The sequence below is a fragment of the Anarhichas minor genome, unplaced genomic scaffold, assembly GCF_050575085.1.
Source record: "Anarhichas minor isolate MPS153535 unplaced genomic scaffold, ASM5057508v1 ptg000061l, whole genome shotgun sequence".
Lineage (NCBI taxonomy): Eukaryota > Metazoa > Chordata > Actinopteri > Perciformes > Anarhichadidae > Anarhichas > Anarhichas minor.
Genome location: NW_027466507.1, coordinates 545,001 through 567,495, shown reverse-complemented (window position 1 = coordinate 567,495; position 22,495 = coordinate 545,001). Strand labels below are relative to the sequence as shown.

Genomic DNA, 22,495 nt, shown 5'->3' with positions numbered 1-22,495 from the left:
ATGTTTCATTGTAAACAACCAATCAGAGAAGAGCTAGTAACGTTAGCAGCACCGCTAACGGCTAACCAACGGAGGTTCACTTCAGTTACATGATGATGCCTTCAGGCTCTGCTCAGTGAACATGAGTACTGGCTGAAGGTACATTATAACGTTATCATGATGTGTCCACATGTAATCTGTAAAATGTAGTTTTGGTGATAAACTTGAATAAATCCAGTAGTTTGAAGGATCGCGCTATACGACTGATGCTAAAGCTAACAGCTAAGAATACAGAAAGAAACAAGTCAGAGATTTATTTCAAACAACACGTTTGACTTTTACAAGACGAAAGGCTCTCAGATTGATTCATGGGAGTTGTAGTTTTAGTTTGACTTTGATGATGATGATGATGATGATGATGTTTCAGACGTCAACGCTTTGCAGAGGAGCGAGTCACCGCTTTAGCGAACTGCTCACAGTGGACCCGCCCATCAGCTCCAACGCCCGCCTCCTTCAGCAGCTCGTCCACTGACAACAGAGACACGGCTGTCAATCAAAGTGTGTCATCTCCTAAACATTTATAACCATTGCATACGTAAAAGAGGCGTAGCGCTACTTCCTACGCAGACGTTGTGATCTATGAAAACAAAGCTGACGGGAGAATGTGGTCACCTGAACGGAAACGCTGACCCGTGAGAACATTCTGGAGACTCAGATGGTGAATTGAAGGCAGACTGTAGAAATGAAATGTTATAATGATGCCTCTAACATTTATTATTCTCTTTATCATAAACGTATCATGACGTGAACGCAGCATTAATTATGTTACTTTATTTTATAAGATATAAAACGCTTTGTGTTATGAAAAATGAATGTGGATTGATAGATCCCTTTGTTATCTTTTTAATGCAACAACTTGACGTTTCACAAACTGCACGTCGACACGTCGTGGGTTTGTTGCAGAGTTGAACTCTTATCATCGTTGAACTGTAAAAGAGATTTGTTTTAAGAATTCACGTTTTCTGCAATGACTGTGAATGAACTGAGACTTCATTAATCTCATTAAATGTAGCTTTAGTTATCTTCCTTCTTCCCTCTCAATAAAAGACTTAAAATAATCTGCATTCATTAAATTCATCCAGTGTTTTGACAGCAGTCTTGAATGCAAAGCCTCTGAACCTTTGTGGCTGTCTGAGGGGGCGACACACATGAAGAGGATTCAAATGAAAGAACATTAATACAAAGATAAGAACGTGTGTGTGATTGCACCGCTCTCACCCTCCCGCTCCGTCAGCTTCTCTCCGAGCCCCGTGAGTTTGGCTCTCAGCTCGGAGGCGAGGATGAAGCCTTTCTGCTCCTTGTCGGCCATCCTCATGGCCTCCAGGATCTCCTCCTCCGGCGCCTCCTGCTGGAGCTGCCGGTGCATGACATTCAGGAAGGTGGAGAAGTCCAGCTCTCCGCCCACATCTGCAGGAACACATGTATCTACTTTTACTGGGCGGGTCATCTATAACGTCAGGGAGAGACTCTGTTGATCCGTGCAGGAGAAATGAGGACGCTGCAGGATGAGAAGTCACCGTCACTCAGTGAACATGAAGTAAGCTGTTCAAACAGTGAAGAAGTAAAACAGAATGCAGTTAAATAAGCTGGTGACAAAACGACTACAAAGAGACACAAAACAACTACAAAGAGACACAAAACAACTTTCTGTCAACCACCAGCTGTTTCTTTACTGTCACAAGAGGACCGGCTTTTGACAGACAGCCAAAGATTTCAACACATTTTGTTTGCAGTGTCGACTTTTCTCTCAGGCAGCGAGAATTTCACCGTGTTGACGGCACCAGTTATCAGAGAACTTCTAAAGCTGTGGTCGAATCATCAGATCAAACAACTGTGAAAGAAATAGGACTGTGCACACTTAGACAGGTGAGACGGACTCAGGTGTACCTGTGGTGTGTCTCAGCAGGTGTCTCTGGACCTCGGACGGGGTCGGGTTTGACCCGAGGCATCGCATCACCGTGATCAGCTCCCTGGCTTCAATCTTCCCCTTCTGCTGGCGGTCGTACAGAGAGAAGCACTCCTTGAACTCTGCAACACACACACACACACACACATATACACACACAGAAGCATTAAGTGTTTTTCAACCTGGACCATATTGTCCCAGGTTTTACGTCTGAGAGACTATTTGGGACAAAGGTTTAGGATTTGGTCCAGTGTTGAGGGGAACGCTAAACATGCTGCAAAGTAATCGCTCAGGGCAACACGTCACTGTCAATGTACGTTCACTACACTATGTTCACTACACTATGTACACTACTATGTACACTACTATGTTCACTACTATGTTCACTACTATGTTCACTACTATGTACACTACTATGTTCACTACTATGTTCACTACTATGTTCACTACTATGTTCACTACTATGTTCACTACTATGTACACTACTATGTTCACTACTATGTACACTACTATGTTCACTACTATGTACACTACTATGTACACTACTATGTACACTACTATGTTCACTACTATGTTCACTACTATGTACACTACTATGTTCACTACTATGTTCACTACTATGTACACTACTATGTTCACTACTATGTTCACTACTATGTTCACTACACTATGTTCACTACTATGTTCACTACTATGTTCACTACTATGTACACTACTATGTTCACTACTATGTTCACTACTATGTTCACTACTATGTTCACTACTATGTTCACTACTATGTTCACTACTATGTTCACTACTATGTACACTACTATGTTCACTACTATGTTCACTACTATGTTCACTACACTATGTTCACTACAGCAAAACAGCTGCAAAGAGACAAAGAGACCACAAAGAGACACAACCCAACTACAAAGAGATGAAAAACAACAACAACAAAGAAATGTGCAATGACGCAAAATTATTACAATTAAACGCAAAACAACTACAAAGAGACATAAAACGACTGCAAGGACCACAAACAACCACAAAGAGACGCAAAAAGACTATAATTAGACACAAAACAAGTACAAAGAGACACAAAGCAACACTAAAAAGAGCCTGATCAACAGCGTCTGTGTGTCTTGCTGCTACGTAGACGAGGTGATGAAGCCTTTTGTCCGTGTTGAAGAGACCATCGCTTCACAATAAATCCATCTTGCAGCCGTTAATACGACCAAACTGACATATTTACCAGTAAATACAAAACATTTCAGCTGTTGAATTCAGCATTAATAAACAGAAATGAAGCTGGAATAACTCTCCCATGCTTCCCAGCAGAATGAATGTGCCCTCATTAGTGTGCAGATACAGAACCTTTGTGTTTAATCACATCAGTGGGCCAACAGATCGCTGCGTGAATCTGCTCAGCAGGAACAAGTGCTGCTTTGTTCGGAGGCAGGAAACCTGCTGCAGTCTGAATAAATATCAACAGCGCTGCCCCGTCTGTCTCATAAGAGCTGCTGAAGTTCTTCCTTCTGCTGCCAAACGATTTAAGAAAAACGATTGCACTAAAAGCATCCATCATCTGCAGAGTGATGGATCACTGTTTTGATTCCACTAACTGGAAGCATCGAATCCTTCAAGCTGCAACATGAAATGTACGAGAGTCTTACCGTTAATCTGATCCTGAGTCAGGAACTTGGCCTGAGATGAGAGCAGCAGAAAAACATCATGAGTGAACTTTGAAAGAGTAGAAAGTTACGGTGAAATCTTCAAAGATGCATTCAGTTAAATGGATTATCTCACCATTGTGTGTGTGTGTGTGTGTGTGTGTGTGTGTGTGTGTGTGTGTGTGTGTGTGTGTGTGTGTGTGTGTGTGTGTGTGTGTGTGTGTGTGTGTGTGTGTGTGTATGTGTGTGAATCGACGGCCGGTCTGTGACTCAGCTCAGGAAACCGATCCAGGTCGCTGTAAGATGAGGAAGGTAATGGAGGTGGATGGAGGATCCTGGCTGAGGACTCCATGAGGAGGGACGTCCCTGAGGGGCAGGACGGGTACAGGACCCCCCCCCCCCCCACCCTGTTGTGTGTCATGATCACTGGTGATAAAACTGGTTTTTATTTTTCACTTCATCATTTATTTTGCATTAAATGTGACCTCCATCTTGTTTTCTACTGAACATGTGACAAAATAACAGAAAAATAATCAGCAGCCTTCATGATCATCGATTAATTGTTAATTGTGCAACGTATCCCATGACGTCTCACGAGAAGTACTTTAGATGTCTGAAGCTCACTAAGTAGTTTAGTTATCTTATCTTATCGAAATCATAAGTTATCTTTCCTGTTCCTTTCTTATGGTTCTGCTGTATTGTGTGTTCTAGAAACCAGAATGTTCTGATCTGCATTGTGTGGACGGAGTAGTGATGCAGCTGAGAAGCTGTGTGTCCTTCCTCATTACTGCATTCGGCTCTATTTTCTGCTCCTGTGGGTTTAGAAACCTCAGAGCTGGATTTGTTCTGACGTTGAACGGAGAACAATTATAACACAAACGGCTCAGCTGGATAAACTCTGAAGCTCAGCCGTCAACAGTCCACTCTCCTGAAGACCATGTTCACCATGTTCCCATGACAGCAGAACTGCTTAATGACGTAATGACCTCTGTGAGGCGGGACCGTGTGGAAGTCCTGCTTCTCACCAGCAGACTGTTTGTGTCCCGAGTGGAACAGATACTTCTGTAGTTTGTTTTGTTTCAATGATGCAAACTGTTTGAAACTGAACATTAACCAGAGAAAACTGATGTTTTGAAGCTTCGAGTTTGGCGATCTTGGCCGTCGCCATCTTGTTTTTTGTGACCAGTGAACAGGAAGTGACCTCAGTAAAAGTACTAATACAGCAATGTAGAAATACTCTGTTACAAGTTAAAATCCTGCATTCAAAATGTTACTTCAGTAAAAGTACAGGTACAAGTATTAGCGTCACAATATACTTCAAATACAAAAAATATACTTGTGATGCAGAATGACATTTATTATATTTTTGTATTTTAATTATTGATGGATTAATGTTTTCATCACTTAATATATTGCTGCTAGTTTAATCTGTAATAATACATTATCATTTATTAGCGAATTATCTTTTGTTTTAATAATCTGTAAAGTAAAAGCTGTAAAACAAATATAGTGATGTAACAATGTGAAGAAGCATGAAATACCTCAACATTATTATAAGTACAACATTTAAGTTACATTTGATTCATTTTCAGGGAGCCTTTGAGCAGAAGTCACACACCTTCATGTCGTTATATTCATTACAGTCGTTTAGCGACTCACAGTTCAGATTCTATCACTTTCACACACGTAGGCTCAGCAGGGAGGTTAAGGGTTAAGTGTCTTGCTCGAGGACACATCGACATGCGACTAGCGGAGCCGGGGATCGAACCGCCGATCCACTGATTGAAGGAGGGCCCTGCTCTCCACTTAGCCACAGTTACCCACATTCAGGCCAGAGACGCTTTAAGACATCAAGTGTAAAGTAGAGGACGGCTGAAGGTTATAGAAACACTAATAAGTGAACATGTGTCATGAACTCAGGATTCATGTCGCCTGCTGTGGTGCCATTACGTGAACCGGAGGATTTATTGTTCAAGCATGATTCATATTTTATTAATTATGAAAAAGCAAGAAAAAGGATGAAAACATTGGAGGGCCTGAGGGGAAACAAGAAATAACTAAAGATATATGTAAATGATATTCAACTGTCACGCATCATTGAATAACTCATCCTGTCTTCCAGCAGGAACTTCTGTTTTATTATTACACGAAACCTGAAGATGATTTTAAGCCTAACTGACCCGTGGACCCTGCTGCAGTCAAACGAGAGGTTTAAAGGGACTCTGGTGCTCGTGAACATTCCCACGTTAGTGCACCGGGACCAGCAGAACTAGCAGAACCAACAGAACCAACAGAACCAACACAGGATGAAAGTTTCTCTTCGTAGCTTCAGACCCGGATTTTATCGGGCAGCTCACTCTGTTTATTCCTCTGATGGCCTGTTTTCACTTGTTTATCGTTAACCCGGGTCTACAGGCTCACAGCCGAGGCTGCGTGCAGCGTCAACAATTCTTTATTTCTAACTCTGTCATATCTGACAAAAAACCCCACAATTTTTCTGCAGAAAAAGTCGACTCACTTATAAACGCATACAAGTTGAACGATTTTTTAACTACATTCAGGCCGAGGCAGCCGCGGGCGATCAGAGACATGCTCCTCCCCCTCTGTGTTCAATCGCTTTCCCAGTTCAACATTTTAAAAAGTCAAACAGAGGAAATGCATTATTTATACTTCAACACTTCACCGCCGCAGAGCTGCAGATGAAAATGACACATCGACCGTTTGAATGCTGACTCATGGTGACATCACCTCATTGGAAGCTTTGAAGCCTTGAGTTCGACGTTTTGACCATCGCCATCTTTGTTTTTTAGCAACCAGTGAACAGGAAGTGACCATATCTGGACTGAGGAGGAGTGACGTAGAGACGCCGTATACGTCTCTGGTAGAGACCTGTCAATCACCGTGTAGCCCCGCCCTAAAGCATCCCCTGCTTTATGGTCTGTTTGACTCTAAATGGACCATAATGTACTAAATGAACATCATGCTGTATTGAAGAAGACTTGAAACTAGAGATTGAGACCATAAACTCATGTTTACAATGTTTACTGAGGTAATAAATCAAGAGAGAAGTAGAGTCATTTTCTCATAGACTTCTATACAACCAGAGGAGTCGCCCCCTGGTGGACACTAGAGAGAATGCAGCTTTAACACATGAAGCATCAGTGGAGGTGGAGGCTGTAAAAGGCGCGAGGCTGAGGGACGTAGATGAGTCCAGGGTGCTTCTTCCTCAGGACGCCGTCGCTCCACAGAAACCCGACCCAGACGGCCACCAGGACCAGAGCTGCAGAGAAACTAGCAACAGAATTTCTGAGTAATGAAGTCCATGATCGCCCCTTTAAATATGTACAAATACCGTCATCAGAGCACCTGTTCATGTACCTGTAGAGCATGAAGAGGCCGTTGGCGTCGGGAACCAGGCCCCGCCTCCTCTGGTGCATCACCATGGCCGTCATGGCGAAGAAGGTGAAGATGAAGAGGATGAAAGTCTGGCCCTCGGTGATCAGGTACCTGACAGGAGGAACAGGGACAGATGACACAGAGTCACAGGTTCGATGTTCTTCTTCATTGATCCTGATGTTGTGTTTCAGGACCTGAAACAACGAGACCTTTAGATGCTGCTCACAGTTTAAATTCAACGTTTTAAAGCTTGTAAACTTGTCTGGAGGTTCTGGAACAAGACAACACTTCTGTGGACAACATGCGCATTGGGATTTGGCCTTTTTCTTTTATTCCCCTCTTCTTCTTCTTCTTCTTCTTCTTCTTCTTCTTCTTCTTCTTCTTCTTCTTCTGCAGCCGTTTAACGGCACCGAGCAGATGTTTTTAGATATTGTTCTAATATAACAGGATGAAAACAAGACTTCAGTTAAGTTTTATTGAGCAGATGTTTTGGGGATTCATGTTCAGTTTCGATGAAACTTGAATAACAATGTGAGAGCTTTGTTGTTTGTTGTTTAACACGTAAAACCCGACATGCTCCTTGAATTCTGCGTTCTTCAGTAAGTGCCGCCCTCGTTGAGTAAAGTAATTAGTCAGCAACACCTGAGAACTACCTACTCAATCATTACTAGTGTCTGGACACACACACACACTCAGACTCACACACTCACACACACACACACACACTCAGACTCACACACTCACACACACACACACACTCACACACACACACACACACTCACACACACACACACACACACACACTCACACACACACACACACTCACACACACACACACACACTCACACACACACACACACACACACACTCACACACACACACACACTCACACACACACTCACTCACACACTCACACACTCACACACACACTCACACAGACACTCACACACTCACACACACACACACTCACACACACACACACACTCACTCTCACACACACTCTCACACACACGCACACACACACACACACTCACTCTCACACACACTCTCACACACACGCACACACACACACAGTCTCAGGTGCTGGCTGTTGATCCAAGTGTAATTTGCATCAACAGGTCTGTGCTGAAGTGGAAAAGAGACTAAATTAAAGATACTGAAACAGTCCGTATGCCTAATGAAAGTGTGTTGATTGGTCAGTGAGATGTCGATGCTCACTGATATAAAAAGTGAACTTGTGGACCGACTCACAGCGGCAACATATGAATGAAGTAGAATAATTGAATGAGATGGAGGAGAGAAGAGTTAATAAGCTTGAGAATGTAATCTTCTCTCTCTGTGATGGTGCTGCACACTTCACTGATGTCTGATACTTTATGTTTATTGTGTTTTACATTCTTGGTAGAATATAAGACGCAGTAGAAAGATCAGCATCTTGTGCACAGTTGTACATGGATGGATTACTGAACAAGCCGACTGGTCAGAGGGTCTGACTTTTACAATGTCGCTAAAGAAATCCACAAAATGTTCACAAAGAGACGCAATAAAGACATAAAAGAGCCACTGAATGACTATGAAGCGTCACAAACAGACTACAAACAACCGATATAACTCAATATAAACCTGAGTCACTCTGAGCTCTACGGGGATCGAACCTGCGACCCTCTGTGTGATGGGTGTAGACATAAAGCAGGCTGACCAGTGGTACGCAGCGCTGGGGACGAGCAGCATCCACGCCGCCGCCGGCATCCTGTCCTCCTGAACCCTGAGACGGAAACAACCCGTGAAGAAGAGGAAGAGGACGAGGAAGAGAGGGACACACCTGAGGAGAGGAGAGAAAGGGTCCTCATTAAGGTCCTTAAATGTCCTGAAGTGTCCTTCAGTTTGTCCACAACTTTAAAAGCTGAAAACAAGATTTACAATTTACATTTAGCATCAAACGGCCCAGATCACCATCGTCCTTTCAGGCCCGTTGTTCTTCATTCACATGTTTCTCTTCCAGAACTCATCTTCTTTCAGACGAGTTCAAAGGAAACGTACATTTGTACCATTACGTAATGCCTCATTTGCATATTTAAAGTGTGATCTCAGTGGATGAAGTTAAAAACAAAGTTCTTCTCACCGCATCACATGACCGAGAGTGTCGTCATAGTAACTCAGAAGCTCAAAGACGTCGATCTGCAAAACAGAATAACGATCGTCACTTTTACAGACTTTTATTAGAACACATGAACTCATCATGCACATAAACAATAACAAAGAGCCGCGAGGACGATAAACGATGAAGAACAACGACAAAGAATGAATACAAAACACGTTCAGAGCAAGAAAAAGATGATTAGAACATAAACAGAGAGGAAAATATAATAATAATAATATATATAATATATATAATATAAAAAACAACATTTATTTGGAGAAATGAATCAAAGTATAAATGAATTGAAGAAAAAGTATAAAAACAATGTTTTGAGACGTGCAGGATGATGAAGAGCTTCGTCGTTCTTCTTGTTGATTTATTTCATAAATGAAGAAGATTATTTAATGTGAAACACATTAAGTTCATTATTTAAGTTATAGAAACATTATAAGCGCTCCGCTCTGCCTTCACAACATGTTTGATTGATTTATTTAGTTTATGTAAAATGTGCTGTGGATGTTTACGGTTTTATTAGTTATTCTTGTTGTTTGTTCAATAGAGCTCTTATCTTTCTAGTGTAATATTTCATATTCAGTATTTGCTGCTTTGTTGAGTTCAACACGTGTTTGTGTTGATATCTTATTTTATTAATTTCCTTTAAGGAACACAAACCTGTGAGTAGATTTAAATGTGACTTTGATGAATGAAGAACATTCTGCACATCGTAAAATAATAATCCACTTATTATTATAATATCAACACAAAGTCAGCGAGCTGAATTCCTGCATTTATTAATTCTTGTGTTTATTACATAAAAATGTCTCGTCATTGATCGACTGTTTGATGAATGGAGTTCTTGTTTCACAGCATCAAACCTGTTATCACATGGCTGTCGAAAGGCATTCTGGGAAATGTAGGAAATCACTAAGTGAAGTACAACAAAACAGAATATATTTATATTTTCCTCCTTTTAAATAAAGTGTCCTCGTTAAAGAAAAACGGTTTCACCAAACAACCCAAATAAGATAAAAAGATTAGTAATAAACGGACCAATGAGGACGGCTCGAGGCTCCTCATGACTGGATTCTCTCGGACCGACAGGTGCAGCTGGTAGCCAATCAGAAGCAGCCGCCGCGTGACGGAGTCGGCCACCAGGTGGAGGCTGGTTCCCATGACGACGGCAATGATGCCGAGGTGGACGGCGGCGCGAGGAAACGTTCTGGGGCTGCGTTCAAGCACCTAAAAAACATCACGTTCACTGTGAGGAGGGTGTTTATACAAGTGCGTGTGCGTGTCCGTGTGCGTGTGCGTGTGCGTGTGCGTGTGCGTGTGCGTGTGCGAGTATGTGTTTGTGTGTGTGTGTGCGTGCGTGTATATGCGTCTGTGTGTGTGTGTGTCTGTGCGTGTGTGTGCGTGTGTGTGTGTGTGCGTGCGTGTGTGTGTGTGTGTACTTTGAGCAGCAGCAGTGTGTTGCTGATGTTAAACACTATCTGAAGATATTCTGCAGCTCCAGGACGGTTCAGAGGGAACCCGTCTGTTGGGAGGACGAGCTGCGAATAAAAAACATAGATTCAAAGTTTTAACATTTATAATTTACATTTCTCTCAGTTTAAATGAAGTCACTTCTCTCAGGAACACGTTTACTATCAGGCGTCCTGCAGGGCTGCACCACACATATATTCTAACTCAGAAATAAAGTTTTATTCTTCCGGGATGAAAAGGATAAAGCAAATTCTATATTTTATATATTAATGAACAAATCAAACTGGAAAATACAGCAGTGAAAATCTACGACAGGACTTTAATTAAATACAAATAATAACTAAATAATAAAGGAACAGCTGAAAAATAACTATTTTTTAATGTTGGATAAAAGGATAAAGTAGAGTCTATATTAATAAAAAGGACAAATAACTAAAGTGACATCTTTATTTTATATAATTCACTGAAATAAAATGAAAAATCTAGACTTTAATAATAATAAAAAATTATACTTATTATAATATATTGTTTATTTATTTAATAATTAATAATTGAACTTTAATTGAACACAAATAAAACAAAATATAGAAAAATAGAAGATTTAATTTTCTCTCTTTTAAAAGATGTCTGACTGAGTGTAGTCATCCTGTTACCATGACAACGGGCCAGCCCACATCCAGGGTCCAGCTGTGGACGGTGAAGCCGAGCCAGAGGTCCAGCTGGAAGCGAGGCTTCGACAGAACCGCCTCCTCAAAACGGGCCGTCCGGCTGCAGAACACAGGACACGACGCAGAAGACAGGTTAACAAGCATGAAAGAATAGAAACCAGCCAATCAGAAGCGGTTCAGACAATAAAACTACTTAGTTAGGTTCAGACAACTAAACTACTTAGTTAGGTTCAGACAACAAAACTACTTATTTAAGTTTAGACAACTAAACTACTTAGTTAGGTTCAGACAACTAAACTACTTAGTTAGGTTTAGACAACAAAACTACTTAGTTAGGTTCAGACAACAAAACTACTTATTTAAGTTTAGACAACTAAACTACTTAGTTAGGTTCAGACAACAAAACTACTTAGTTAGGTTCAGACAACAAAACTACTTATTTAAGTTTAGACAACTAAACTACTTAGTTAGGTTCAGACAACTAAACTACTTAGTTAGGTTTAGACAACTAAACTACTTAGTTAGGTTCAGACAACAAAACTACTTAGTTAGGTTCAGACAACAAAACTACTTAGTTAGGTTCAGACAACAAAACTACTTATTTAAGTTTAGACAACTAAACTACTTAGTTAGGTTCAGACAACTAAACTACTTAGTTAGGTTTAGACAACTAAACTACTTAGTTAGGTTCAGACAACTAAACTACTTAGTTAGGTTCAGACAACTAAACTACTTAGTTAGGTTCAGACAACTAAACTACTTAGTTAGGTTCAGACAACAAAACTACTTAGTTAGGTTCAGACAACAAAACTACTTATTTAAGTTTAGACAACTAAACTACTTAGTTAGGTTTAGACAACAAAACTACTTAGTTAGGTTTAGACAACTAAACTACTTAGTTAGGTTCAGACAATAAAACTACTTAGTTAGGTTCAGACAACTAAACTACTTAGGTTTAGACAACAAAACTACTTAGTTAGGTTCAGACAACTAAACTACTTAGGTTTAGACAACAAAACTACTTAGTTAGGTTCAGACAACTAAACTACTTAGTTAGGTTCAGACAACTAAACTACTTAGGTTTAGACAACAAAACTACTTAGTTAGGTTCAGACAACTAAACTACTTAGTTAGGTTTAGACGACAAAACTACTTAGTTAGGTTCAGACAATAAAACTACTTAGTTAGGTTCAGACAACTAAACTACTTAGTTAGGTTCAGACAATAAAACTACTTAGTTAGGTTCAGACAACTAAACTACTTAGTTAGGTTTAGACAACAAAACTACTTAGTTAGGTTCAGACAATAAAACTACTTAGTTTTAGAAAACTAAACTACTTAGTTAGGTTCAGACAATAAAACTACTTAGTTAGTTTTAGAAAACTAAACTACTTAGTTAGGTTCAGACAATAAAACTACTTAGTTAGGTTCAGACAACTAAACTACTTAGTTAGGTTTAGACGATAAAACTACTTAGTTAGGTTTAGACAACAAAACTACTTAGTTAGGTTCAGACAATAAAACTACTTAGTTAGTTTTAGAAAACTAAACTACTTAGTTAGGTTCAGACAATAAAACTACTTAGTTAGTTTTAGAAAACTAAACTACTTAGTTAGGTTCAGACAATAAAACTACTTAGTTAGGTTTAGAAAACTAAACTACTTAGTTAGGTTCAGACAATAAAACTACTTAGTTAGGTTTAGATGATAAAACTACTTAGTTAGGTTCAGACAACTAAACTACTTAGTTAGGTTCAGACAACAAAACTACTTCGTTCGATTTAGACAATAAAACTACTTAGTTAGTTTTAGAAAACTAAACTACTTAGTTAGGTTAAAAAGAAGATGGTAATTTGGGTTAAAATAACTACAGTTTCTGAAGTACATGACTTTGGGTGCAGCTTCAACACATGAAGCTTTGGCTTCACTCTTCAGAACTGGAGGTTTCAGGACTCATTCCTGCACCACTCTATTAGCTACGTAGTCATGTTGTTGTGGGCTGTTACATAATATATGTTTCTTGGTAATAGTATTGAAATTGTTTTCGTAAAAGTTTTTTCGTCTTCCTACGTCTGGGCGTCCTGATGGATGAAGGCACCCATAGCATCAACCTCTACCGCCTCTAAAGCTGGAAAGTGGAATCACTCACGTTAAGTATTGATCAGTAAACACAGAGACCAGCTCACGGACATCTTTATTCTCGTACGTGTTTGTTCACAAAACAACCTATTAATGAATTCATGGATTGGTTCAGCTCTAATCTCCTGTGTTCCTCCGTCACACGTCCACAGAGGGTCCAGGATAACCTCCTGCTGCTTTCATCTGCACTCTGCATGCTTCGTGTAATCAGGCTAGTTCCCCCGTCTCCTTCAGAGAGGAGCCTCCAAACAACCACTTTAAAGACGCAAACCAGCAGCACACATTTATTCTTTAGTGGTGCCGTATTCATTGAATAAAATAATACAGTTTGAATTATTCATTCACATGTTAGGTCTTATTGTTGTTTTAATGGCTAATTTAGCATCTGCCACAAAGAATACTGGCACCATTACACGTGGACCCATGTCTCCATAAAGACACATAAATAATAATAATGAGGTACCATTCATTCATTCATGTTATTTTATATTTCTACATCACTTCAGTTACTTTACAGATTATTAAAATAAAATATAATCAACTAATAAATGATGATGTATTATTACAGATTAAACTAGCATCAGTATTTAAAGTCATTCAAATCCACTTTTACCAGCTGCAACATTAAAGTGTTGAACACAGTAATGCATCAATAATTATGAATCAATATTATAATACATATTATTCTGCAGTATTTACTTTTTGTATTTTGATAGTGTTGATTTTGAATACAGGATTTAAACTTCACGAGTATTTTTGACACTTTGGTGTACTTTTACTGAAGTACTTGTGCAAGCTCTGGGGAACAACGGAAAATATGATAACCTGAGGTTTACAGATTAAAGTCAGAATTTCAATGAATAAATTATTATTATGAAAATATTAATAATAGTTTATTGTTATTTCATCTATTAAAAAAAAGAGCTGGAGAATGAAATGTTTTTTATTTTACATTTACAAGCTTTTTATTAAAACAAACACATGCAGTAAAATAAGTTCTTGTAATACTGGATTAATTCTCAGAATCATGCGTTTTAGGATCATCAGAATGACTGAAATCCATCCAGTCAAACCCGTTTTAAAGATGATCTGAGTTGAGTTTTCTGCAGCAGTTTTCTCGTGGTTGTGCACCTTTAAACCTTCCCCTGCTGTGTGATTAATGACTGGAACAAGGTGACACTAATTATGGAAAGTGAATTCTACAAACCTGCACATGAAGGTGGCTGCATGCAGAGCTGAGTTGTGTCTCCTCCGGTTGGACGGCTGCATCCTTCTGCTCAGCTCAAACTAAAGTATAAACTGTTCTCAGGCCGGATAGCTTCACATAGAAGTCGAGTTCTAATGAGAGACAGGTGGAGATGATCCAGAACTCCTCCATCTGTGATGTTCTCACCACCTTTCCTTCCTCATTGGTTCCTCTCTGGACTCTTCCTCACGTCGGTGATGAAGCTGAACTTGGATTCGCCCTTGGACTTTTCATTTTGATGATATATAAATAGAGCAGATTCAGATCTAAACAGCAGGTTGATCTGGCAGCAGATAATCCGGTAATCTGTACAAACACGTTTTATTAGAGAGCAGTAATCTGGTCTCAGATGAGCTCGGTGCACTGATCTCAGCTCAGTTATGGTGAGGAGATGCCTCAGTGTTACTCTTAATAATTAATAATTAATAATCAAGTTGTGTCATTAAGCTGTATAAGTACTCACATCCTTTACTCCAGTAACAGTACACAAGTACTATCAGCATTTACTCACATACCAAAAGTAAAAACACTCATAATGTATATAATATATTAAAGTATTATTATTATTGATTCATTAATGTGTTCATCACTTTAATGGTGGAGCTCATTTTAATGAGAACAGTACTTGAGTAAATGTACTGAGTAAGGTTAGCTCAGCCAGGATGAGGATCACAGCAGCAGATTCAAATTAAATGATATCAAATGATATCAGCCAGATGTTCAGCAGCTGTGACTGAATGTAAATATTTCATCATCAATCCAGATTATCTGTGATGATCTGAGTCTCACAGCCCAACCTGAAGAGCAGGATGAGGCTGTTCTTAAAGTCAGTCACATTCACGCTGTGTATAACACTGTCAGCCTGTAACCCGACAACAGCCAATGAGACACGCACACACACACACGCACGCACGCACGCACACACACACACACACACGTACGCACACACACACACACACACATACACACACGCACACACACACACACAGGCCTATGTGTGTCTGTGGAACTATTAAACTTATTTAAAACATGTAGAAACTATCATCGAGGTTGCGAATAGTTTTTAACCATCGAATCCACATTGTTGTTCAGATTGAAGTTATTGTGAAACTTGGTTGTCTCCTCGTCAATGTGCAGAAATGTGAAAGCATTTTTTAATTGATGGTATTAATTAATGAACCGTGGACAAGACAATACATATTGTAACCTCATAAATAATAAATATTAATCTCATCTTTAAGGTTAACATTTATTTTCCTTTTCTGAGTTTTCTCTCGGAAGGCGACACAAATACATTATGAATGAAATGAGGCAATAACCATAAACTGACATTTGTCATTATACAATGTGAACAATGACATAAATATACCTCATGCACGGACGATGTTATATCATCCAATCAGATATGTACATTATTATGTTGTCGTGCCACTGCGTATTATGTTATTGGTTTTCATCGAAACCGTGAAACCAACTTGTTGTTTTTTAAAAGAGGAAGTCTTCGTAGTGGAACTGATGTGAGCTGGAGAAAGCTTCCCGTCGGAGGTGTTTTTAAGTTGAACGGCAACTTCCGGGCAGATGACTAGTTAGCAGAAGGTGAAAGTGGCTGTTGTGTGTTTGAGATTTAAATGTGTGAAGCTTTTTGAGTTTGTAGACAGAAATACCAGCAGGAGATACGTTAATACGACCGTTAAGCTGTGTACGTTTGGTTTAATCAAACCGGAAGCTAAAGAGCGGCGGTTTGTTGTCGCAGCAGCTCGCTAACATTAGCACACGAGCTAACCGGCTAGCTCTCTCAGCTGAGCCAGACACCCAGAAGCTGGAGCCCATATTCGGACACTTGTCCCGTAAAACAAGCCCGAGATCCGTCACGGTTTGTTGTTGTTGTTTCTCTCGTGGCCATTACGGATAACATACATTTTTAATTCAATTAAATTCAAATTTTTTATTTTATTTTATTCAAAAATTTTATTTAAGTTAATTCAAAAATTGAAATTATCCTGTAAAAAAAAAAGGCCGGGATCCGTCACGTTTTTTTATTTTTTATTTTTTTTCTCTCGTGGCCATTACGGAGAACATACATTTTTTTTCATGTGTGCACTGGGGCAGGTTTCGACATTTTAATGGGAGGCGGCGGCTCGCTTTGGACGAGTGGACTTTATTGCGGGCGCCAGTTGCGAAGAAGAAAGCGGGGGTCCTGGCTCCTCCTCCTACTACTACTACCTGTCGGGCTCACCAGATGGAGTCTCTGGCCGGCTACGTGTACAAGGCGGCCAGCGAAGGTCGAGTCTTGACGCTGGCCGCGCTGCTCCACAACCACCCGGAGGCGGAGGTCCGGTACCTGCTGAGCCACGTGACCCACGTGGCCGGCCAGAGGTCCACGCCTCTGATCATCGCGGCCCGGAATGGACACGACAAAGTGGTCCGGCTGCTCGTGGACCACTACAAGGTGGACACGGAACAGACCGGCACGGTTCGGTTCGACGGGTAAGAAGAGCTGCCATGTGACTTATTCACCTCTAGAAGGTTAAATAGATTTAGTTCTTGAGTGTTGAGATCAGGTCCTGATTGTGTCTCCTGTCTGTCCCTCAGCTACGTCATCGACGGGGCCACGGCGCTGTGGTGCGCGGCAGGAGCCGGTCACTTCGAGGTGGTGCGCCTGCTGCTGAGTCACCGCGCCAACGTCAACCACACCACCATCACCAACTCCACCCCGCTGCGGGCCGCCTGCTTCGACGGGCGTCTGGACATCGTCCACTACCTGGTGGAGCACAACGCCGACATCCGCATCACCAACAAGTACAACAACACCTGCCTGATGATCGCCGCCTACAAGGGCCACGCCGACGTGGTCCAGTTCCTGCTGGAGCAAGGGGCCGACCCCAACGCCAAGGCCCACTGCGGGGCCACCGCGCTGCACTTCGCCGCCGAGGCGGGCCACCTGGAAATCGTGAAGGAGCTGGTGCGATGCCGGGCGGGCATGGTGGTGAACGGACACGGCATGACGCCGCTGAAGGTGGCAGCGGAGAGCTGCAAAGCGGACGTGGTGGAGCTGCTGCTGGCGCACGCCGACTGCGACCCGCGCAGCCGCATCGAGGCCCTGGAGCTGCTGGGCGCCTCGTTCGCCAATGACCGGGAGAACTACGACATCCAGAGGACGTACCACTACCTCCACATGGCCATGACGGAGCGCCACCGCGACCCGGAACGCGTCGTCGCCAAGGAGCTGTTGCCAGCCATCGAGGCGTACGGCGGGCGCAGCGAGTGCCGGACTCCTCAAGAGCTGGAGGCCATCCGGGTGGACCGGGACGCCCTGCACATGGAGGGCCTGATGATCCGGGAGCGGGTCCTGGGCTCGGACAACATCGACGTGTCGCACCCCATCATCTACCGCGGCGCCGTCTACGCCGACAACATGGAGTTTGAGCAGTGCATCAAGCTGTGGCTTCACGCGCTGCGCCTGCGGCAGAAGGGCAACCGCAACACGCACAAGGACCTGCTACGCTTCGCCCAGGTGTTCTCCCAGATGGTGCACCTGAAGGAGCCGGTGCTGGCCTCGGCCGTGGAGCAGGTGCTGAGCTGCAGCGTGCTGGAGATCCAGCGCAGCATGGCACGCGTGGACACGGCGGTCGAGTCGGAGCTGCCGCAGGCCCTGGACAACTACGAGTCTAACGTGTTCACCTTCCTGTACCTGACCTGCATCTCCACCAAGACCACCTGCGGCAACGAGGGGCGTGCCCGCATCAACAAGCACATCTACGACCTGATCCAGCTGGACCCACGGTCCCGCGAGGGCTCCTCCCTGCTCCACCTGGCCATCAGCTCCAGCACGCCGGTGGACGACTTCCACACCAACGACGTGTGCAGCTTCCCCAGCGCCCAGGTCACCAAGCTGCTGCTGGACTGCGGCGCGCAGGTCAACGCCGTGGACCACGAGGGCAACACGCCGCTGCACGTCATCGTCCAGTACAACCGGCCCATCAGCGACTTCCTCACGCTGCACGCCATCATCATCAACCTGGTGGAGGCCGGCGCCCACACGGACATGACCAACAAGCAGAAGAAGACGCCGCTGGACAAGAGCACCACGGGCGTGTCGGAGATCCTGCTGAAGACGCAGATGAAGATGAGCCTCAAGTGCCTGGCGGCGCGCGCTGTCCGCCAGCACCAGATCACGTACCGCAACCAGATCCCTAAAACGCTGGAGGAGTTCGTGGAGTTCCACTGAAAGACGGACACTTTTAGAAAAATATTTTTTTTATCATTTTCTAACAAATCCAAACGGTGCTGAGGACGACGGTTCAGCTCCGGAAGTTCTTTGAGCAGTTTTATAAAACAGTGGGTTTCTTTTGTTTCTATTTTAAGTATTAATTGCTAAGAAGCAGCAACCACAGACGTCTCTCCGTCTGTCCGTCTGTCTCTCTGTCTGTCTCTCTGTCTGTCCGTCTGTCTCACAGCAGAGGAAACTTGTAAAGAGACGGCGGCGGCGCTGCTTCCTGTTTTGCCTTATCTCCGTGACGATGGAGCCGCCATCTTACTGTGATGCTGAGTGAATGAGAGACGAACGATGACCTCACACATTCTTTTATTGTGAAAGGATGGTTTCACTGGAACCAGCACGGCTCTGAGTTCTTCTACTTTATATTAAATGGTTTGCTGGTAACAATTATTTCTGAAAGTCGTTTTTCTCTAAAATTCACTAAATGGCCCAAAATATGCCGACAAGCTCGTCCTGGTATGTCCGTGTCCTTGAGGACATCTTGAGGACGTTATCTCTCGTTTTAAAGGCTCCAAACTATTTAGTATTTCACAAGAAAAGAGAAATAATAATTATTATTATTCAGCTTTATTGCAACAGTTTTGGGCTTCATCTCTTTTTTAAAAACAAAAACAAAAAATGTCGGGTGTCTGCATACTTTTGGCCGCGTAGTGTTTGAACCTTAAAAACAAACCAAATATTCACTCTGATTGATTGCTGCATGAGCTTTTATTTTGAAAACCTGTATCCGAGGACAGGAGCACAGAACTATGAATGTTGAAATCTTTTTATTGAATAATCAGTTTTAATAATCGCTGAAGTCGAGGACGACGTCGGCCGATCTCGTTTTGGTCGTTTAAAGAAAACCATGAAGAGATTTTAAAGTCTTTGTGACTTTCTGTTATTTCTGGATGAATCGTTTTTTTAAAGCATAAAGAACGAGTTATTTTAAATGATTGGGCTTCAGTGACTTCACATTATTCTACTTAACTCTTATTTATTGGCTGCGAGTGACCTCACGTCCCTGATGATGAGTTCTGCTGTTTTATTGTGAAGGAGTAGTTGTGGTTCTGCTGGTCTGGACATGTTGGACCCGGGAAGACTTCTGCTGTTTGTGCCTCGTGGATTTCCAGATTTAACCATCTGACTGGAAGAGATCTTTAACTCACATAGAGAGGTTTTAGAGACGGACGCAGCTGAAGATGAGATGATTTAAATGATGAGAAACCAGAAGAAGTGATGCACAGGAAACCTTCTGGAAGAGTCCGTTTCTTTTGTTAACGTGATGCTTTTGATGAAAGTCGACGGTTAAAAGAAGAACTTTGACTTCCTGTCTCATCGGTGCTGAAGATGTACAGCGTGTGAGAAGCTTCCAGACGTGTTGAGGATTAATGTGACGGGTTGAATGCTGAGTCTCTTCACTGCTCTGAGAGAAACGTCCTGTTACTCTCTCCAGGGTTCAGGGTTCAGGGTCAGAAGCTCGTTCATCTTTACAGGAAACATCTTCATCTTCTCCTCCGTCGCTGATGAAAGGAGCTTCTTCACTTCGTGGTCGGTTTGTTCTCGTTGGTTCTTCCTTCTATTCCATCAGCCTGCAGACGTTCTGGTGAAGCGTACACAGAGAACATCAGGACGTCTCAGCATGACCACCAACGCTTATTTAACAGGTTTGTTTCTTCCTGAACAAACGCAGCATGAATGCAACACAGAGAGTCATTTTGACTTGTCTGACTTTTTCCGTGAACATGTAAAGGCAGCGTGTGAGGAGTCTGAGCTCAGTGTGTTGATCCAGCATGAGGTCAGAGGGCTGTAAGGGGTTGATGATGTGCCATTCAGATGCTCATTTTATATTTCTGTACGCTGCAGGAGTCGTGACTTCTGTCCTGGTGGAGCTGGAAACATGTTTTATTTTCTCTGTGGCTGAAATGAAGCCAAAGATTCTCGTGTGTTGATTCAAACTTCAGAGGACGTCAGCTGTGATGTCACTTCCTGCAGAATGAATGCTGTCAAATTAAAAGTCTTCTGTTTGCGTTCACCGGCGTCCTTCATTCTCTCTCCACTGAGGCTTCACCACCAGAGTTTACTCTGAGTCAGCGAGGTCACAGCCCCGGATCTAAGAAGGATCTGATTGGCTGTTTGTGGAGGGAACCAGTGATGATGACTTCCTGTTCATCGTCCATGCAGAACTCTATTAAGATATGTGAGCAGACTAGTAGACACACGGACTAGACCAATAGATCAATAACAGGTAGAGGAATATATATTATATAATATACAAATAGTACTACGTCAGTCAGTAAAAGATGTGTCTTCAAAGTCTAAAGAGACTTTAACTATGAACCAGAAGGTAAAGGAGCTGAAGACAAAGCCTCAAAAACATTCTCTGTTCACCAAAAGTTGAGCAACTCAGCAACAGAGGCTTCGTTTAGAGCAGCTCATCCTAACACACAGAAAACTACAACTATGGCGTCAATAGAGTGGCGAAGTCCCGCCCCTTCTGGTGTCCCCCATGGGACCTTATTTCAGAGACAATATGGACGAGAGTCGACAGCGAGAGACATATTCTGGATCTGTTGGAATTGTTCCATGAGTTACAAATGTTTGATCATTTAAAAGATAATTCTGTAAGTTAAAGTCTCAGTTTGTCGTATTATTTAGTTTTGTGAAAACTACGTCTCATCTCTCACAACAGCAACATGGCGGTTAGCTTGGCTAGCTAGCTAGCTTAGCTGATATCAATGTTCTCACAGCTGTCCTGAGTCTGTGATTGGATGAAGACACTGAGGTCTTGTCCTCTGAGATATTAAAGGCTGATTCCTTAAACAGGGTGAGACGAACACGTCTGTGAACATCAACACTTTTTAAGTAAAAGGGTTGAATAGACAAACAGACTGCACACTTCCACCTGAGAAGACGTCCAATCAGCCACATGGACACAGCTGTGTGTGTCCACTGGGTTTGTCTCTGAGTGGACAAAAGACAGGCAGGACATGCAAAGACTTGATGTTTAAGTTCTAATAAGTTTAGCAGCTCTTTGTGTTGTTAAATGTTTATTATAAATAGATTTATGTAAATATCTCCACCTTCAGCTCAACAGCATCTTTACATAAATATGTATAATAATAATACTTTTCTCACAACTGAAAGTTACAAAGTCAGTCAGCAATTAAACCGACTGATGGAAGTCAAGTTGACTAAAGATGTTTTAGACTTCCTGAGTAGAAGTGATGTTGATGAAGCACGACACGGTGAACGTCTCTCGTCTTTATTCCGTGTTAACACAGACACACATCAGTACAGACTACTGCTTCATATCAATAATGCCACGATCCTCATTAACTTTCATATTTACAAAAATAAAAGTTCAAGTTTGACTTTATACAACAAAAGTGCATCAGATATAAATTCTGAAATAATACAATATGTGTTCATAAGATGCGTTTACATTCCCATTAGTATAAAGAGCACAATAGAATCAGCCGTCCTAGCTCGTCCTGCGTTGTCTTCTTTTGATCAGTATTAAATCATATGTAATAAGCTGCTGGTTGACTCTGTTCTGTTTTATTG

General features: G+C 42.1%; 4 protein-coding genes across 6 annotated transcripts in view; 1 reads left to right on the top strand and 3 right to left on the bottom strand.

Annotated features, from left to right (window-relative positions):
- Window positions 1–409: 409 nt before the first annotated feature.
- LOC142933454 (calmodulin-like protein 4) lies at window positions 410–5,224 on the bottom strand. The gene is made up of 5 exons (XM_076077571.1): window positions 5,219–5,224; window positions 3,604–3,634; window positions 1,927–2,067; window positions 1,258–1,446; window positions 410–507 (listed from the first exon to the last, which is right to left on the bottom strand). Exons 1-5 carry the CDS (start codon window positions 5,222–5,224, stop codon window positions 410–412), a joined length of 465 nt encoding a protein of 154 aa, XP_075933686.1.
- A 1,534-nt stretch (window positions 5,225–6,758) lies between these two features.
- LOC142933453 (ceroid-lipofuscinosis neuronal protein 6 homolog) lies at window positions 6,759–13,387 on the bottom strand. Its single transcript, XM_076077570.1, has 8 exons — window positions 13,356–13,387; window positions 11,272–11,386; window positions 10,588–10,686; window positions 10,187–10,375; window positions 9,119–9,174; window positions 8,696–8,818; window positions 6,979–7,107; window positions 6,759–6,891 (listed from the first exon to the last, which is right to left on the bottom strand). Exons 1-8 carry the CDS (start codon window positions 13,385–13,387, stop codon window positions 6,759–6,761), a joined length of 876 nt encoding a protein of 291 aa, XP_075933685.1.
- A 2,823-nt stretch (window positions 13,388–16,210) lies between these two features.
- Window positions 16,211–20,963, top strand: fem1b (fem-1 homolog b). 3 transcript variants are annotated; one of them, XM_076077538.1, is made up of 3 exons: window positions 16,211–16,543; window positions 16,780–17,157; window positions 17,263–20,963. In XM_076077538.1, exons 2-3 carry the CDS (start codon window positions 16,910–16,912, stop codon window positions 18,896–18,898), a joined length of 1,884 nt encoding a protein of 627 aa, XP_075933653.1. In that variant the 5' UTR covers window positions 16,211–16,543; window positions 16,780–16,909; the 3' UTR covers window positions 18,899–20,963. The 3 variants fall into 3 exon arrangements, with proteins under 3 accessions (XP_075933653.1, XP_075933652.1, XP_075933654.1); XM_076077539.1 differs by having other exon boundaries at window positions 16,251–16,266; XM_076077537.1 differs by having other exon boundaries at window positions 16,211–17,157.
- Window positions 20,964–22,177: 1,214 nt separating this feature from the next.
- Window positions 22,178–22,495, bottom strand: part of LOC142933430 (integrin alpha-11-like) — a 31,973-nt gene continuing 31,655 nt past the window's right edge. The window contains exon 30 of the mRNA XM_076077536.1: window positions 22,178–22,495. This exon is cut by the window's right edge and continues 982 nt beyond it. The gene's annotated coding sequence lies outside the window, so the exon portion shown is untranslated.

What these genes read in the sequence shown, in the direction of transcription:
- LOC142933454 (XM_076077571.1), bottom strand. An exon ending in CCTGCTGAGACACACCACAG is followed by an intron (nt 1,447 to 1,926) that starts GTACACCTGAGT and finishes GTGTTCCTGCAG; the next exon opens with ATGTGGGCGGAGAGCTGGAC. An exon ending in GAAGCTGACGGAGCGGGAGG is followed by an intron (nt 508 to 1,257) that starts GTGAGAGCGGTG and finishes CTCTGTTGTCAG; the next exon opens with TGGACGAGCTGCTGAAGGAG.
- LOC142933453 (XM_076077570.1), bottom strand. Translation starts at nt 13,387, where the DNA reads ATGGGTGCCTTCATCCATCAGGACGCCCAGAC. An exon ending in TGGGCTGGCCCGTTGTCATG is followed by an intron (nt 10,687 to 11,271) that starts GTAACAGGATGA and finishes TTTTATTCGCAG; the next exon opens with CTCGTCCTCCCAACAGACGG. An exon ending in ACTCTCGGTCATGTGATGCG is followed by an intron (nt 8,819 to 9,118) that starts GTGAGAAGAACT and finishes TCCTCTCCTCAG; the next exon opens with GTGTGTCCCTCTCTTCCTCG.
- fem1b (XM_076077538.1), top strand. Translation starts at nt 16,910, where the DNA reads ATGGAGTCTCTGGCCGGCTACGTGTACAAGGCGGCCAGCGAAGGTCGA. An exon ending in GGCACGGTTCGGTTCGACGG is followed by an intron (nt 17,158 to 17,262) that starts GTAAGAAGAGCT and finishes TCTGTCCCTCAG; the next exon opens with CTACGTCATCGACGGGGCCA.